We start from the raw sequence: 19,744 nt of genomic DNA on the forward strand, positions 1-19,744 counted from the left end.
AGCCTAACACACTGGGTCAGTATCTGCCTCTAAAGATTCAAATTAATTAAAATAAGATATTTAAAGAAAAATCTACTAAAGTTTTGTCCTTATCCAGAGAATAAATACAATTCAAATCAGTAACCTAAAATTCTCCAGCCACTATGTTCACCTGAAGGGATCATGACCAGAAGTTAAAAGTTTACTAGGTCATGCTCCTTTAATCTTAACTTCTCTTTTGGGTGACTGCCAAAAGGACTGCTTTATGATGATGTTTACGAAAAAGAAAATTAACTGAGATCATAATTTAAATTCCACATAGTTCACAAACAACTTTCATATGGTAACAATTTTTGGTCACTGCTTGGGTTGACTGAATTTGAATTGGTGACCTAAAGGTGAAAGATTCTGCATTCCAGGATCAATCTCCATGCTATTCATTGTTCTCATTTTCTGCAGTTCAAAGTAGAAATGAGTTACATGGTTAAACACAGTTGTTTTCACCTTTCATCCAGTTAAATATTTTCAGATTTTTTTCCCTTACAATTATTCTAAGAATAAACCACAATTATAACAAATTTTATCCTGTATGGAGAACTTATGATTAAAAAAAAAAATGTACCTCCATTAAAAAGGAAAATAATCTTCTAGTAGATAATCAAATTTTGATATTAAAGAAGTCCTGCAGACAGTAAAGATAAAACAGTGTTACAAATTCAATTGTGCCTTTGTAAAATTGTCTGCTTATTTCAAGGATTTTTAGTTAAGAGTATCAAACAGTCTGCTTTGACTAACTTAAAAATGATGACAACAAAGAAAAATCCTATGATCTTAAGATTTCATAATTTCCTTCACAAATCTTCATACTTTCTTAATTCCTTTAAAAAAGGTTTTTTCTAATCCAACAATTCTGTTCTGTACTGAAAACATGAAACTTAACTAACACACATATGCTTGTCAGCTTCAGTGACAAAGTGAGTAAATTTATCTCCAGGAAATGGACTTCTGAATATTCTCAAGGAATTCTCAGCTGTATCTGAGGTAAGAGGTTTCTGTCAAAACCTTTATAAAATTTAACCTGTTATTTTTTTTCCTTTGGAGAATATGAAGAGAATTGAGAGGAAACATACAAGAAAAAAAAACACTTTCAGAAAAACTACAAAGGAATTTCCAAAATAGCCATAGCATTTCTAAGTATAGGCAACCGAATGAAAGATTTGCACTGTAAGATTATTTATTTTTTACCCACTGAGATAGCATTTTTGTTCAGCTTTCCAAACACCTTAACTTCATCATTTTTAATGAGGCAGGCATAAGAAAAAACAGTAACCTCTCCTACAAATTTAATAACAAGTTATTTAATCTGCTACATTTTTAAAGGTCTATCTTTCATCCATAGAGCAATGAAACACAAAAGTGAATACAATTGCAAATCCCTAATCAGGTATTGGGAGGAGGACTACTAATTTATCCTCATTCAAGAGAAAAAAAAATATTTTCAGTACCTAGTTTCACAATCTGGTAACTATTTCTCCAGAGACTGATTGACTTTTATGATCTGTGTTATTTTAATTATTTCTGTATCAGCCACCATTTTCTACCATTGCCTTTTCATGCTTTACATTGTACAATCTAAATGATGTCAACCAAAGCAACTAGACCACAACATAATTACAGACACATTAAAAAAAAAGAAAAAAGAGGGACCCAAAATTTGTTTCATGCCCTATTTGGTTTAACAACAGACCCAATGCCTATTCAATCACATATAATTCAGAAGGCCTGCCTGCCAGCAATAAAGACTGAAATTGGATATTTCGAGAGATTAATTACCTAGATAGGGCCTGATAATGCTAGTCAAAGGGGAAGGTAATTAAAGTGCACCTTCCATGAAAATTATTCATTGCTGATGGATCAGGTGACAGATAAATCAAAAGGCACTTTAAAAAGCTACAGGTTAACTTGCGGAAGGCTATGCCTCCCTGGAAGTCACGGTAATCGCGGCCGCTTGTTCCCATCGTAAGACAACAGGCGGGAGCGTAATGCAGCCTCCGAGAAAGAGGAACCCCAAGAAGAGTTATCAGCATTGTGCCCGCAGACAAAGGGTCAGCTAGAGTGGAACCAGTCGGCTGGCAGCCTTCAGATTACGAGATCTCTCTGCTTGTATGCCATAAAGGGGTATTGCAACCGTAAAAGGCAGCAAGTGATGAATTAATAAGTTGACTAGTCCCCCGGGTGCAATCCTTACAGGCGGAGGACATGCTGCGGTAATCAAACGGGGTTATAAATAGTGTACATTGAATGGCACAAAAGGCATCTCACTTCATCACCGTTAAGTCAAGACTTCCTGAATTTGTCATTAACTCTTTAACTTCAATATATTTATTTAAACGGTAAAAGTAACAGAAAGAGCCTACAATAACAAAAGGGCAACTGATACTACCCAGCGGGATATACAGTCTAATGGAGATCACTGACTCTGACTTTCTACAGCTACAGGGGTCAAACTGCACTCCTTTTACACCAGAGCTCCCCTTGAGATGTACTGATTTAAGTTCAAAACATTCAACTAAATGCATTTCTGAATGTAGAAAATGAAAAAAAAAAAAAATCCAGGCTCAAATAATGATTTACAGCTAGCTTATGCGGATTCCTAAGTATTTATTCCTTACTTGAAAAAAAAAAAAGAGCTATTTACATTAAAAATGAGCTATTTACATGAGTAAGCATTTCCCAGATCCCAGATTTTTACAGAAAATTTCAAAATGACCTTATTTCAGATGTAACATCTGATTATTAAAATGTATGAAAGTGGATAGTTGAATAATTACCCCCTTATCTCAATGGGGATTTTTTATGTGTGCTAACTCTCTATATTGTGATATTAGGACAATTCTGACTGCTCAGTAGAAGTTAAATGGGAAGCAATTTTGTGCCACCCTTTTTACCTTTAATAATAGTAAATAGCCATTTTTAAGGGCTTAGATACCTACCAGGTTTAAAGAAAAACTTACCACTGACTTTGAATCAGAGCATAAATAGGCAAGAAGATATTTAAAAAAAAATCCATTACTTAATTTCTTCTCCTAAAAATACACTTAAGATTTTCCCACATTTTGAAACAACAGTTCTGTATGTTTTACAAGTAACTTCAAAACTGTTTTATGCATCCTCTGACTGTTTTTGCCTTCCCCAGGCTTCATAGTGAGCACAGGAAATTAAAATTTAAGTGAGTACTGAAGAGTGATGTAAACTTCAAAAATATGAACTCCAAACTGAAGCTCTTTCTGTGTGCCCAAATGGAAAGCATAATGCTTTTTCAAAAGAGAATTTATGACACTGGCCATGACTGTTGCCAGTCCACGGGAGTATTCTGTATTCACAGACGTTTATACGATCATGTTACAGAAAGAGGCATGGTACTAGTTTACCAGCTTCACTGCATTTGGCAGCTGTGGCATTTCCCCCAGAAAACAAGTTGTGCTGATTTCGTGTACAGTTTTATTGCTTTGAGATTTGCCTATTACAATATTTTCCAAGAAGTCAAGTTTTATAGACCTCTTGATCTATAAATATAGCTCAGTAGACTTTATAAAACTAATCTAGTAAAGTGAACTGTGGTAGAATTGAGGATGGAGTATGAACACATGCTTGTCCATACCATTAATTTGTTAGCATGGTTAGCTAGTTGAGCATAGTTGTGGCAATCTCAATGTGGGCACACTGTTTTGGGAGATAAAGAAGTTTAACTTTGCAAGCATAAGCCCCAGCATGCCAGGAGCAGAAGACGGACCCTGTTCCCTTCTGTGTAGGCATAGTTTAGGTAAACAGAGAACACACATTAGCTTCTTTAGAGTTCCACCGCCTACCTGCTAGTATCCAAGCAGAGTTTAAGCTATTGATTGAGATCTATAGACTGATAAATGGGATGAGACTTATCTGCCTGAGAGATCACCATCATCCTTTACCCCTGCTGTAGTCAGCAGAGGTGTGGAAGGTAGTTTCCTCTCTGGCATCTAGAAATTACTCTCCAAAGCATCATGAATGTGATAATATTCTAATAGTCTAGGGTATCTACTAGGGCAAAGGTTGAGAAATGGCTCCCAGGAGGACTGTGAAGGAGTTCACTTGCTCTATTTATTGCTCATTGAAGGTTATCTGTTGGTAATTGTTCTGTGCTGCTGCATGGCTGAGTTAATTCGTTGCTTACAAAAAAGTATGTAACACTGGTAAGTGGTCATCACTGCATTACCATAGGCAAGATAAACTGTAAGGCACTTGCAGCCTTCCTGATGGGGACTCTTAACTAGCATTAAAATAAAAAGAAAGCATAGAATAAGTATTTTACATTTAAAAAACATTTTTAACATTAATGCTATAAACTGCACTCAAGTGAAATATCCCTATTTTTAAGGCACACCCGTATATGCATATCCTCATTAAGCACCTTAGCTAATTCAGTCAATGGTAAAAGGCTTCAAAGAGTCTTAACATAAATTACTAATAGGACTAGCAGATTATTTTTAAGGAGTTTTAAAACCCTGAAGACACTAAATTATTTTAAAATTTGCTCATTTGTTTAGTATTTTCTCAAAAATAAACAGAAACATGTAAATACTTAATGTTAATATCATGGAAGAAATTAACATTTGTATATGTGGGGGCAGGAGGAAGAGGGCATTTATGTCACCAACTTTTGGCAGTTAATTTGGGTGGCTAAATAGAGAAGGTAATCTAAAGCTTCCTCTGTAATTAAGGACAACTCAATGTACAATTCCTAAATTTGGCTCCTGTTCCAAATCACTCCCTAAAGAAATCTATCAATCTCCAATGACTACAACAATGTAAATATCCACCAAAGATTTAAATGCTAATGTTTAATGCCAGCGCCAAAGAGCAGAACATTTAGCCCTAAAATGCTTAATGTGATTAACTCTACATAATATAAAGAGCAATGACACTTTTCCCTCTTCATTACCAGTTAAGCGGCAACACAAAAGATTAGAACTAAGGGTGAAATTTTTATCTCAGCTGCACAAGGGAATAGTTGGAATAATTCCACAGGAGGTCCACAGAGACAGACCATTAGAGTATTATTGGCTCTGAAATATTAACATCCAATTCCTCATTTCACAGCCATGATTAGAGGCTCTATGAACTTAAATAGACTGTTTAGCGAAGTAAATGACATTTCTCCACATAGACATCAGGGTTTACTACTTCTGAATCTGGCCTGCTGACTCAGCCACTACTGCCTGAAAGGATCTTGGGTGCTACAGAAAAAAATGAGTGTGCTGTGATGCATTAGGAAATGGGGTACTCAAAGAGAAATGCTTAGATGACAGACAGACAGAAAAGGCCAAAAGGAGAGGTGGTAAATAAATCCATCAGCAGGTATGAGATGGAAGATACAGAAAAGTCTTCTGCTGCAAATGCATACATGTGAGACATCACCCCAGATTCAATGGATAATTTTCTACAATAAGTTGTTGAAATGCAGGTAAAGGTTTAAGAGGGTCATCCTTAAAAAGAAAAGCTTAGAATCACAGTGACAGGCCCTTGTCCCTAGAGTCTTAAGCTTGCTTCAGAGGAAGTGAGATCCAGCTTAAAAATTCTGAAAAATACACTAACAGGCTAGAAGAAAGTGAGATTTAAAAGAGACTTAAGTTATAGGTATGCATGTGTGTATGTGCATGTGTGTGCACATCTCATTTCTCTGTGCTTATATGTCAGAAACCAGACAGAAGTAACACATGAAACATTTCATTCTGCATTTCTAAGATTTCTTTCATTAGCATCAGAAAAACACCAGCAATTCTGTGAATCATTTCTCTTACAGTTTTCTGTGCTTCTGCACATGTAGATTTGCCTATGTCTGACACATGATTTAGCTCATTCGGTAAGGTACAGGTCTTCACCGGCCTGTCAACTTCATCTAGCATTTTAAGATTTTTATCTGTCAAACATCGTTAAAACTGGTCAAAAACTGTTGACAGAGGACAAAGGAGCTGAAAGAAAATTGTCCAGAGATATACATTTAGCACACTCACGTAGCCTTGTATGTTTAGAAAATCGAGCTAAAAATAATATTTTCTTAATTAGCGTTAACACTAAAATGGCCTGAGTCATATGACTTGTGCTGCTTGCCGTGAAAATTTAAATGTACAGATGAAAAAGCAGCAAGGTAGGGAGTTTAAACTACAGCTGACATGAAAGCCTGCTTTATTTTGTGCCTTGCTATCACAAACAAACTGGCTTATGGAAACACAAAATGCAGCTTGTTATAAGCTCAAATTTAGGACATTTATATTGGTCCCACAATAAGAAGATTTCTATGTCATTACTGTGAGCATGATTTAGCTGACTTATGTTCACATGCAGACACTGTTATGTAACACTTAGCTCAGACAAATGGCTCTGTTCTTGATCTCCCTATTCTACTGTAGTTAATGACCAAATATTGTTAAAAATTGGGACACTAATTATCTGATGTCGACATGTTATGGATAATTAAGAATTGCTCACTCTGAAGCCATGCTAATTGTTTATCACAGGTCTCCTTCTCTCGTCCTTGTGTCCTCAACAAGGCAAGTCGCTACAGGTTTATGCGTACATCTCTGTCACGTACTTTGTCACAGAACATATATCATCCTTTTTGGCTCATCCCCGATTAATTTTGCTGGCTTGCAGCAATTATCTCTCCCTTTGTGACTGACCTCTTGGTAAATGGAGTGCATGATAGCTGAGCAATTTTTTCCTGCGTATTTTACCACCTAATTGATCTTTGTTGGCTGCCCACAATAGAATATACTAAACTTAAGCTATAAAATGGTTGAAATTGAGAAAAAGTGGTAACCATGTTTTAGCAATTGTAGTTGACAGCTGTAAAAATCAGATCTTGATAATGTTCTCTCATTTACCCTATTACTTGGATCAGTTGGTTAAAGCTGTTAATGATCCTCTTGGATCAATGTCTTTTGCTTGTAGCTATAATTTACTGCATTGGTGGATTAGTACAGATGTTTTCATAGATAGCTCTGCATCATTCCACCAGATTGCTGTCTGCATCAAATTTGCTTCCATTCATCACTAACGAAGCAAAGAAAAAGATAATCAGCATCTCCTATCTTAACATTAACTATTGAACTTGGGATAACACTTTTATTGTTGTCAATTTGCAGCCTTCAGCCATGGCTTCCTCAGTAAATTGCCCTGAGAATTCCCTCTAGAAATAGAATCAATGATATATTTTGACTATAACAGGGAAAGACTACAGAAATGCCAAACTGTACAAAACAATTCATATATTAAAGACTAGTAGATATAACCATTCAATTAGGAACATGCCCTATCGAGTCAGGGCTGGTTCTATCATATGCAATGCAGAAGAAACTACACAGGGCAGCAACATGTGAGAGATGGCAAAAATTGTTCAGTCTTACTAATTACTCAGACTGTTCCAGCACCTGAAATATGTGCTGCCACCTGTGGAGCTGTCATAGTGGGTAAGTCAGCAATGGCTACTGCTTTTAGGAAGGTGTCTCCCCTTCTTATTACCACATTAGCATCAGAAAGATCAAGCCCAGCTCTTCACAGGCCTTTATTTTTCCCTGACTTTACAACTCATCTTGACTATCTTCACCCCTACCTGCCAGAAGCAAATCATTCATTCTTGGGCCATTAATAGTCCCTAAACTGCCAGAAGGCCATGGGCCAGAAGGGGAAGATTTGTATTTTTCACCTGAGGGCCTGTTTAGCCAAAACTCTGTTTTTCCTTCTAAATCAGCAAGCTTGCTGGCACATGCAACAAATCAAAAATAAATAAGTGAATAAAATATCATCTGTTCCAAAAGAGGCTCAGTAGAATCTCTGACTCTATTTCTAATGGGTATACATATATAAAGCAAACCAGAAATACACTGTCTTAAGTCTATTTAGAGGGTTTTGTTTGTTCTAATGAAAATGGTACTTAAACTCTTCAGAAGGTACGAAACAAACCATAAAATACTGGGAAATTCAGGGACAAAACTTCTAATGTCTTATTTTGCTACAAACATGATCATACTCTTTTTCTTTCAATTTTGTTCTTTCTAGACAAAATAACAATGAAATGAAACGCCTTAATAATAAATTACACTGTACTGAAGTAAGATATCGAAACTCATAAGCACCATCAGTTTTGGCTAGATTAATTCAAATACTGTGTATTATTCTGTCCTACCAATATCAACATTTTACAGTTTTGTTCATTGAAGGAGTTCAAACCTGTTTTGTAACTACTGAAAACTCAATCTTCCTTATGAGGTCAGGCTATATGCTACTGTTAACTACAAAAAAAAGAAGCAGGAAACTCAACTAAACAAACAAAAGATATCATTGAGAAATTTCATGACAGAATCAGAACAGGCCACCTTTTTTGCCACTTTTCCTATTGTATTTCTCTTTTACTCTTAGGTCTCAATATAGTGATGATAGCGTTTCACCTAAACAATTTCCTATGGAAATTGTAAAGTTTCAGAACAAATATTTGCCTACATTTCATAATCACCATCATGGCATTACTTTGCTAAGAGAATGACAGAGGTGGCCAGTATACCAAACGAGTAACATTGAGTTCATGAGATCCTACTGGTGGTGTTCAGCACTTACCTAGATCCTCCATCCAGTTACCATATTACAGTTCATAGGAAGCAGAAAAAGGAAGAACTGGAGATACAGTTCTGCTTCAAAAATCAAAGGTCTATAGAATTGTTCTTTCTTTGCAAATGAGTTAATTAGCTAACTAGACTGTGTATCAACATGTATAAATGTATGAAGTGATTTCTTGTCTTTGTACTGCAGGTATCTTGAAAGTGTTTGAGGTTGGCCAGGTCTTCACGGAACTAGGTACAGGAGTCCCTAAAAAGTACAATAAAGCTCAGAGTACTATTTGGTTTCTACTCTGTTCAAAAGGACTTATAGCCATGAGAAATAATCTAACTATGGAGGAAGGGAAAGAAGAAGCCAAGCATATTTATGAGGGGCTAAAAACCCACCCAGCAGGAGTCACAAGTACAGATCTTTTATTTTACAATTCTTTCTGTGATCAGTCATAGAAAATACGATGTTAGCACACATATTCTCTTTTCAAGGTCAGGATTAATTTTTCATCACTACTTTTAAGAAGACAATTGGTGTAACATAAACATTGAGGGGACGTCTGGCTCGTGTTTGTAATATTAGAAGAAAAAGTGGCTTCTAGTCCTCTGTGTCACATTAGCAAACCACCCTTTCCTGTCTTGGGCTAAGTTGTATCTTAGAGCACCCATTTTCTTTCTCAAGTACATAGTTATTTGTTGCGTAGCTGGTGAAATTATGCTTTAGTAGTGTACATTTGACTGTGGTGACATAACCTGCTATTTCAATAGCTCAGTGCATGGGAAAGTTAACAGCCCTACGGCTGCCATGCTTCTCCTAGCAGGTTGCTACCACACATTTAACACATATAGAAGCTTAATCTGAAGCTTGGAAAAAAAAGTCATATTTTTAGTATACTAAAAAAAAAATAATTCAAATTACATTCAATCACAAACTGATGTGCAAAAATCTGCTACAGTCAGAATCAAAATGGGATATCAAGTTAAAGTTTCCTTTCAGGATGGGTGCACATTGCTTTGGTTCCTGTGTGTTCTGGTAGAGCATGAGGTTCAAATCCTGCTCCTATTGAAGTCAATGACAAAACTTCCACTGACTTCAGCGGTGCAGGATCAGACCCTAAGCAACACAGCTAACATCTGCTTTCTTGATTTCTCTCTTATTGTTCAGTTAAAAATATTAGAACAAATTAGAACTAAATATTAGAAAAAATGAATTACTACAATTAGCTATTTTGTGGTAAGTTTTCTTATAAAACATATTGCTTATAATTTCAAATCTCTATATATTCTGTATATGTATACAAAATATCAAAGCTGTTCAAATATCATAAGTATCAAATCACATTATATCTTATATAGATGATTCCTTCTTTGTGAAAATCCTAAAAAAAATTAACATTTACCACTCTTACAATATTGTCTTAACCCAGCAATTCTACAGTGGCTCTATAACCCTGTGGATTTCACTACATTAAATATGACCTGATACAATCAGTGAACGAACAAACTGTTTTCCCTGATCTGAAGGTATTTGCTATACAAAGACTGGAATTCTTATCAAGTTTTTATCCATCAGTTTAATTCAGGCATAAAGTCAGTTACCACCTCCTGTCAAAATATCTGTGATATTAGTCCAGGGTAATGTGATTGCAGATCAATAGGGAGTCTTAGCTCTACAGAAATAACTCGATCCATTTTTCAAATATACTGAAAAGTTATGTAAAAAAAATAGAAGAATAATAACTACCACATGTAATTATTTTCTACTCTAGTTTTACCCTTTTCAGGCGGTGGGCATGGAGTGTAGAACACCTCCAGAGCCATGCTGTCTGCCTACTGGTCTACAAAAAAAGTTTTAAAAAATTAAAATATATCTTAAATATTATTATTAATAAGCACTAATATCCTTGTAGCTCCTATTAAATAAACCAAGTAAAATGGCAATCCAAAGTACAGTCATCACATCATATATGTTTTTAAAAACCACAACTTGATGAAAGTGGTTAGTTTTGAAAAGTGACTTTCCATATAAAATAGTTCTCCCAGTGAACAGGTGAAACACATTTGGCAAAAAGAAAAGAAAAACATTATTTTTATAATTGTAATTCTTTTTACACTGAGCATTGTTTTTAAATATATATACAGATGATGTAGCCATATCAATATGGGAAAGCTGATCTACAGCTGAAGGCTAGAAGATGAAGCATAGCTCAAAAAGTAAAGTCACTAGCGGGAAATATCAAGTGAAACCTGGAGCTAAAGGAAGGCCATTGAAACGCGGACACAGCAGCAATGTTCAGTTGAACACTGAGGTTATTTGTAATAAGCTGTCATGTGTCACCAGAAGTGAACACTGGATGGAACATGTAGATGAAGGTAGATTAAAACAACTTGGCAGCAGAATGGGAAGACACCAAAATGGTCTGGGGAAAGGAGAAAAGTGAGAATAGGACACGAATGGTGAGGTCAAAGAAACTGGGAATGCCACAGGCATAAATCTTCTTGATTGCTGCCTCTGCTGAGGGACAGCTTATTGCTGAAGAAAAGTCAAGCTTAAGTGAGACTGACAAGGAAAAGGAGACAAATAGATGGTCAATAGTGCAGAGACTATGAAAGAGGAGACTTCTAAAAATGAGTAGAGATAATTGAGAGCTGGGGAAAATGTGAAGAGAAGCAAAGAAGAGAAAAATAATGAGCAGTAAAAATGAAAGGAGAATGTAGTGTAGGGGAGAATGCAAAGTGTCTCCCCTGTTTAGAAAGACTCCAGAAGTACCTAAGAAAGGCAGAAACTATCACACAGCTTTACATAAGGGTTGGCTTGTTTCCTTTATGCATTTAATCATCTCTTCTTGCTGTGTTAATCAACAGCACTACTGCTAATAGTAATGATTTATAGCATGTAATGTTTTTTTCAGTTCAAGTTGCTGGGATCATGCAACTTTGAAAAATTAATTTCCCTATTTGTTTTTTAAACTATGAATTTTGAGATCTGTTTTTTGTAGGAAAAGGTCTGAAAACTGAGCTCTAAGATGTAAAAAAAAAAAAGGAAAATCAAATCAACATATACAAAATAAACTGTTCCTAAAAAAAATCTTCAGAAATAAGTCTCGACTATGAAACTGAATTAGACTTTTTTAACCACTTCAGGTTGTCAGCATTAAGTGCATCTGAAGGCATAGCATGACCTAAGAATGCTGTGGGGGATCTTTCTCTTGCTGCACAGAAGCAGCGAGCATCAGCAAGTGCTCTCTGCATAAGAACAGAGAGTACATTTAGGAACAGGTACTGGCATTACACTTTAACTTTTGTTTGTCATGTTTGGTTATAGTAATAAGACATGATGAGAGTCTCCTTGGACATGATTTTTTCTTTCCAGTTACTATAAAGACAATTCAAAGTGGCTCAGGACAGATACATTTTCTCAAACTCTGATAAATGTTGGGATTCATCCAATCTATCTTAAGTTTTCTCAAATTTAGGCTGGGTTGGGTGAATATCACCCTTTATATGAGACCAGTACACTGTCCATTCAGATAGATACCAGAGGAAAGGATGTAGAAAGACAGTTTAAAAACCATACTATCTTTGCAAAAGTATCAACAGAAAAAATATGATTTATTATTGAAACACATTTTTTAAAGGTCTGAAAGTGCACAAATGTCAAAATCTGACAAATATTAATCTGCTGACAAATATGCATCTACCTGATTCCATTAGCCTTTTGAGTGCTGTATGGAAAAAAATGTAAAATTTGGAAAGGAATTTGATAATTTTACAGATGAAAAGGAACTACCAGTACCACCAAAAGGTGAATATCTTATTACAGAAGTGGTAAATTTTATCTTTGGTAAACAACCATTCAATAAGCTTGCAAATGTAGTGTTTGTCAGCTGTTTGCCAGCTGTAGCTCTTCAGTACATTTATCTATCACAACTGGGGCTTAGTCACATTTAAATCTGAATTCTGCAAGATGTAGGGGTTCACATAGATCAGCTTGCAATACTGGGACGGCATCCTGTATTCTTTATATGATGCTGGATAGGCAAGATATGAAACAAGATGCTTTACTCCTTGGGGACTCAGTGCACTTAATCTCTTACCTCTGATTCTGGCTCAGTTCTTTCATGCTTGTGTAAAAAAAAAAAAAAAAAAAAAAAAAAAGAAAAAAGCAAAGCAAAACAAAAAGCCTCATGGTTCTTGGCTGCAGCACAAAAAACATGCCATATGACAACTGATAGCCTAGTCACAAAGTCTTTTTAACACAAGGAATGAATAGCGATGTGTCATATGTATATATGTGAGCAATGTGAAATGCTGCCTACCCACTTGGAGTCATTTTATTGTGTTATTTTGACAAATATAAATAGTTTTTTTATCAACCACCTGGTTCTTTTCTGTGACATGCTCTCTTTGTCTCATCAGAAGCTTGTTATACGTGGGTGAAGAAACACTGAATATGTTTCATAACCCCATTATTTTATCAATAATTTCCTGTTATCATTACACAATGATTTGCATTTTGTGAAAATGGCCACAAAGGATCAATTCAATTACATCAAAACTACAAAGGAAAAATCTCACTGCAAGCCTCTGTGCAACTGGTGAACCCAGTAATTATATACAGCCACCTATTGTGCTGGCATAATAACATGTGAAGAAGGTTTAGTTAGACACATTTACACACATAAAAAGCAATACAGGCATAGAAAAAGTCATTTTTGCCAAAAGTATAGAACAGTCACACAGTAACAAATGAGAGCTGCATGAATCCTAGTTTACTTGGCTATAAATAAATCCAACATTTTCTTTCTCTCCATGGTAAAATAAAATAGGAAGACAGAAGCATAACAGTCTCCTTTGAGCAACTAGTCTCTTTCTGTTCAATTATAGTCATCAATCTGTTCCACCTAAAATATTTTCCTCCTTGAGAAACCAAAGAAATCAGTATCAGGATCCAAAACATGCTGTTTTAAAAATAATGTAAAAGAGGCCTTTCTTTTTGGGGAATGCATTTGTTCTGAAAGACTGTATTTTCTTTAACATGAATTTTGTAATTTGGGTGAAAAAAACGCTGCATTTTTATGGAACTTTTGTTCAAAAAATCTTGAAAAGCTTCGTAAGGAAAGGAAGGGGTTACCTTCATTACACAGACAGAGAAAACTGCAACAAAGAGGCTTGAAGCCTTCCCCCCCCCCAAATATGTTAGCTATGTATACTCATTTTAGATGCCCAACTAGAAGTCTTTACATTCTGATATTCAGAAGCAGTAAAAACATAAAGCTTCAGTTGTACGAGTACCCTTTCTCTCAACAGTGACAGTGTCAGATTCTATAGCACTGGGAAACTCTCACCTGTGCACAACCCCACAGGAAACTGGAGAGCAGGTAAGGAACAGAGTCAGGTCTCCTGCTCCTGCTGCACGCTTTCACAAAACTTATCTAGGAGGGTGAGGTTTTCCCCTTACTTGAGATCACTAGGTAAATGTCTAGATGTTGGCTATAATATATACGTAAGCTATAGTTTCACTAACGTCTCTGGGTTTGATGTGAGGATCGTTTCATAAAATCATACAGCTTGTGCTACTTATAAGATAACATAGGATAACCATATTATGTCTTCTGGCCTGAAAAACCCTATAAATCTATGACTATGAGAACACAAGAGAATTAACTATAATGAATTATCTTGGGGGTTACACAATAAACTTCTGATTAAGGCTTTTTCACCTTCCTGAGATGTGATACTAGTCACCAAACTGCACTGTCTTTTCCTTTACCCTGTGTGGCACTGAACCATCAAGGCACATAAAGTAAAGCCAATTTATTCTAGCTAAATAGGAAAAAGTCCAAATCCTCTTCTTCATATGGTAGTTCTGTACAGACATTCTGTACAGAACACTGTCCACCTGTCCACATTTGAAGAATCACAGAGAATTAATTTAAAGATGAAAAATCAAGGTGCCAAAATAACACAATCTCTGGTGCAAAAATAGTTTCAGGGTAAGTTCTCTGTGCTTAAAATCTCATTATAAACTCCAAAAACTGAACAACCACAGAGACCAATCCTTTCAGTCACGGAGATGGTTCCAAAATGTGCATTTGGTATCCAGGAAAGCACTACGGGGAAATTAAAAATCCCATAAATATTCCAGCCAAACTTTAACAACTACATAAATGTCCTAGGTTTAGGGGGGTGGGGGGAGGAAGGTTTTGAAGTAAATTTCTCGTCTCTTTTTTTTTTTTTTTTTTTTTTTGAGATTACCATATTTAAAGGGCAAAATAACTACAGTTTTTCCTATTTGTTCATTGCCCCTGTATGGTGAGCTTGTCCTCAGTTCAAAGGATTACTGTAGGGGATCCTTTCTACTGCACTAAAAAAAAATAGCTTGATCACAGTAATTAAAATTTCCTCCAAGATGTAAGAATGAAATATCATTTAAAACAATGGTTAGCTGTTCTTACAGCAAGCGTCAGTTATCTACTTCTTATTTTCTTTTAAGGCATTTATTCCAAAGCTAGATCTTGCAATTAATGTTTGGTTTAAGATCTTTTGTTCAATGTATAAAAGGTTAGTGTTACTATCCTCTCTTAAAGCCCACAGTGCACTATTGTAGATTCAGAGGCCTATAATTTTTATCAACAAGCAATTTGCCATTTCAGAAACCTAAATCACAGAACTCTTTTTTTTTCACTCAGCATGCAGACAACTAAGCCCTTTTTTCCCCTGGGGTGATATGCTAGTTTGATTTTATTTTCCCTGACATTTCACCTGTCAGATTATGATAAGTAGAAGAAACAAAGAATAATCATCACATTCTCACTGAATCTCATAATCAAATATCTGGAAATATAAGATAAATTAAAAACATTATCCTGAGGAAAAACATTACCACTGAAAACACCATCAGATATCCAAACATCTTCCGGTGACCTAGGACTCTCATACAGGTTTAAAAAATTCAGAAAGGAAGCCTGCCTAGGACTGTCACAGCTCCTTTTTTAACCTTCAAGTACTAGGGAATGACCTACAATAATGTAAGAAGAAAAAAAAAGTTGCAGAGTTAAGAAAATCTATTTAACTATAAAGCTGCATGTCTTCTTTAAGTCTTTCATGAATGCTTTCAGAAAGCAATCCTGAGGCCAAGAAACAGGACAGGTTATCATGAAATAGTATAAGCTCAAATTAACTAGTTGGCAAGGTGAAAAGATTAATGAGCCAGAACACACCAAACATGATCCTGATTTACTGCATCTGTAGTTTGCATGTTCCCAATTTCTCTCAGTCTCACAGTGCTGAGATTCATAAGTGATGAAAACTTACCTGCTTGACCGGTCGTAATACTGACAGCTGCAAAAAGCCTCTGGGAGCGACTCAAGTCAGAAACCCCATTCACAGCTTCCACTTCAAATGTGTAGTTAGCATGAGCTAGCAGGTCCATGACAGTGACATAGTTATCTACTAATCCAGTTTGCTGGGGCATATATCCAATGTTACTCCCACAGGGAACACATTCGCCCTGCTCCCAGCTGCACCTCTTGCACAAAATGCGGTAGGTCACATCATTTCTTCCCCCGTTGTCAGCAGGAGGACTCCACTCCAAACTCACGGTAGTCTGGTTGATATTGAAAATTAGGTTCTGTGGTGCAGATGGAGGTCCTACGTAACACAAAAAAAAGTCCAGGGTAATTGCACAGAACCACAGTGGGACATGTAGCTAGCATTTTAATTACTGAGACAGAAAATAATTTAAGCATTTTTCTTCACATAAACATTTTATTATTTTTAGTACAAGCTGTATAAAAGCTTCCTTGAACTCACTTGGCAAGAGCTTTATTTATTTTCCATTAAGGCATCAGAATAACAATTGTCTGTATATTTACTGCAACTGACTTTAGCTGTTTCTCTTCTGTGCAATTAAAAGGATTGGTTAATATACCTTAAAGGTTGTCTTTTATGGTTTTCCCAAGTATAGGATTTCCTCATCTCTTCTAAACATACTGCACCAACAGCATCTAGTCCTTTGTTATCAGCTCTGGTGTGATTTACAGAGATATTTGGTGCTGCTTTGGCTTTAGGAGACTTCCACTATTTGAACCACCAGTCCATGTAGGCTAGTCTATTTGCAGTTAGAAGGTTAAGCCAGATCCAATTACAGTTCAATCAAAGCTCAGATCTGCACAAGTTACTTTTCATTTTTCATGTTACAGTTTTTGGTATTATATCACATAAAGCACATTGTCTACAACAATTTTACAGCCTTACGAAACTATGCCTGTATCCTATCTATTACAATGAGTTACACGCTTACCCAACATGCAATGTTTTCCAATGTTATATCAGGCAAACATGAAAATTATATTTCTGCTGCTTCTATATTCACCATCTTTTTTTTCCCCTCTACCTTTCAATTTCATTTACTGTTGTAAATGTGCTTTTCAAATATAGGAAAAGCCAACCGAAACTATTAGCCACAAGTGGCTGCACCTGGTTGGTTAAGCAACGTCCTTTACTATTAAATTCATGACTGACTCACTTGTGCATGCGACATATGGTGGATCAGAAGGTGCTCTGTAATAGCTATCTTCACAATCACATCTTGAAGATCCTTCCTTGTCAGAGAAGCTGTGAGTAGGGCAGCGGGAGCACTGCAGATCTTGTGAGGAGGATTTGTAGAACCCACGGCCACAAGCTAAGGCAGAACAACACAAATTAAGGTTTAGATTTGCATGGACTATTGTCATCTTTTTTCCCTCTCTGTCACATGAAATACATTCCTGTAAACATCTGAACTATCTATTCTGTTATGTTGGAGCAAGTCAAAAGGAATCACAATTTCTTTTTCTTCAGTTGATGGTGTTAATGATTTAGTGGCATTTTTATGATTTCAAGCATACACTACAAATACCTCAGCAGCTGGCAGCACAATATTTTAACACAGAGGGCCACAGAAATATAATAAGCATCTGTTTTTCACCAAAGAAGAGTACAATAATGGTGTGAAACAGCTGGATGCCTGCAATAGGTTTAAGCAAGGGAAAAACAGTCTGGAGAAGCTCTGCTTTAAGGCCACTGAACTGTTTCTGGTATCTGAGATAGTTGATTTGGAATTAATGGAGTGAAGGCTACTCTGAGAAATCCAAGGAAGCTGGAACCCACTGGTGAACCCTGGTTCTGAGGAAGAAATAAGGTGCGAACACTTGTTGGACAGATGCACACTGGTAGGCACAAGCAGAAACAGGAGAAGCACAGAAAGTGTTAAGCCCCACAATTCCAGTTTCACAGAGAGAGACAACTAGGATTAAATTAATTTACTAAAACTTTCAGGGGAAAATTAAAAGGTAGACAGTTGGAAAGATGTATATAAGATCATTTTATACTTTGGTTCGCCTGCTGTGAACCCATGGAAGTAAAAAATGTGCTGTGTTCCAAAACTGATGTTTAGAAATACTTTTATCAGCTATTGCCACAGTTCCTGAAGCAGAAACACCCATAAAACACACCTATAATGATTCTTACAAGCAAAGAACTGCAACCTAGACAGCCAACTTAAGAACAGATGACAGCTGTAGGGGACAAGGAAGAAGGAAGTGGGGATCAGACAATGCTAAAACTGGAAATAGATTAAGGTTCCATTTCAGCACTGAGGTAATGGGCAAACTCAGAAACATGAACAACAGAACACAAAAGCTCTCTAGAACTTTCTAATAAAGCAGAGGCTTTTTCAAACACACTATTTTATTCTTTTTTTCCAACCCAAACAGACAGTCTAACCTTCTTAAGCCATCACCTGTATGCAAAGAAAAGGGACAGCTGGTGAAACTTAGTATTCGGTATCAAAATATTAAAGCTAGTTAAATAGTCATTCTGAATTCAGACAGGGAGAATTTACTTTGGTTATATTCATATTTGCTTGGATATTTTCTTAGAACAGAAATGCAAAGTATCCAAAGGCACTGATATTTGGAACAGTTATTTCAGTTGTCTGGTCCTTCAGCGATGGAAAGAGCATGAAAACAATGAGCTTTATCCAAATCTCACTGAAGTCAATCAGGAGTGTCTTGACTTTAGTAACCTTTGCACTGGACCCACAGTGGAGCTACAGTGACATGACTCTCATTAATCTGACGAATTTTATGCAGCTGAGAGGAAAAAAATGGTGGTAATACTTAAGATAACAGTAGATTAAAGTTGATGAATTAGGTAAATCAACACTGGAGCATACCAGTATAAAATGATAGGAACTTCTGGCCCTCTGTTACTCTCTATCAGTATACTAACTTTCTCAAGAAAAATATGCCTAAAGGACAGAAATCACTTTAGCATTTAGAGTTTGTCGTGCTGAAAAAAAACAGTGGATGGAAGCTAAATTACCTGGCAGAGAAAATCAGCATGCAAAGCATGCATCCTTTGACTTTGACTAAGGGTCACAAGTTTGCATTAGAAGAAAATCTAGCCCTCCTTGTAAAACATGCTATATATTTTGATTCTACCACTGTAGCTGTCATATATGCTATTTAGAGGAGAAGACAGGAAGAATTTTGGAGAAACACTTTGGATAAACATGATGCATGAACTTATAGTTGTGGCAAGTTTAACCCACATTCATCTTTTTATATCTTCATTCAAGATTGTTTCAGAATTTCCCGATCAAAGAGCAGAAAAGCTGAATTGATTTGTATGCGTGTACCTTAAGACATATATTTAAACTTCTGTCTGCTCTTCCAGTACTTGCAAACAAAACGTAGCTAAAATTACCAAATAATAGTTTCCTGCCTTTCTTAAACAGTCATGTTCCTCTCATACTGAGCAAAACACTAGACAAATACACCGGGTCTTCCAGCACGCAGACCTCTGCAAAGCAAAGAGGAACTTAAAAAGGCAAAAATCCCTACTGTGCTTCCAGTCTGTCCTTCTCAGCAGGGAACATTACAAAGCAAAGACACAGAGAGTAGAATAGAGATTTCAGACAGAAATAACAAAACATAAACAGAAAACCCCTTTTCATTGTTTTTTTTTCTGATGACTTGATCAAGACATTTATATGCTTAGTCACTTACTATTTAAAGTAAGTGTGCATTTCTTATTAGAGTTCAAAGGAGCTGAATGTCTGTGACTAGTTTACATGACTG

The 19,744-nt window shown here is 36.1% G+C and overlaps 1 protein-coding gene across 2 annotated transcripts in view; it reads right to left on the bottom strand.

The window, feature by feature from the left end:
• The window catches only part of EPHA7 (EPH receptor A7), a 161,212-nt gene that overhangs the window by 87,253 nt on the left and 54,215 nt on the right, over window positions 1–19,744 (bottom strand). For both annotated transcript variants that reach the window (XM_086743346.1, XM_086743347.1), the window contains exons 4-5: window positions 17,149–17,304; window positions 15,936–16,271 (exon numbers count right to left, since the gene is read on the bottom strand). In XM_086743346.1, the coding sequence (XP_086599472.1) occupies window positions 15,936–16,271; window positions 17,149–17,304 (492 nt within the window). The remainder of the gene's footprint in view (window positions 1–15,935; window positions 16,272–17,148; window positions 17,305–19,744) is intronic.

This window comes from Chlamydotis macqueenii, chromosome 3 (assembly GCF_036417535.1).
Source record: "Chlamydotis macqueenii isolate bChlMac1 chromosome 3, bChlMac1.mat, whole genome shotgun sequence".
Taxonomy (NCBI): domain Eukaryota; kingdom Metazoa; phylum Chordata; class Aves; order Otidiformes; family Otididae; genus Chlamydotis; species Chlamydotis macqueenii.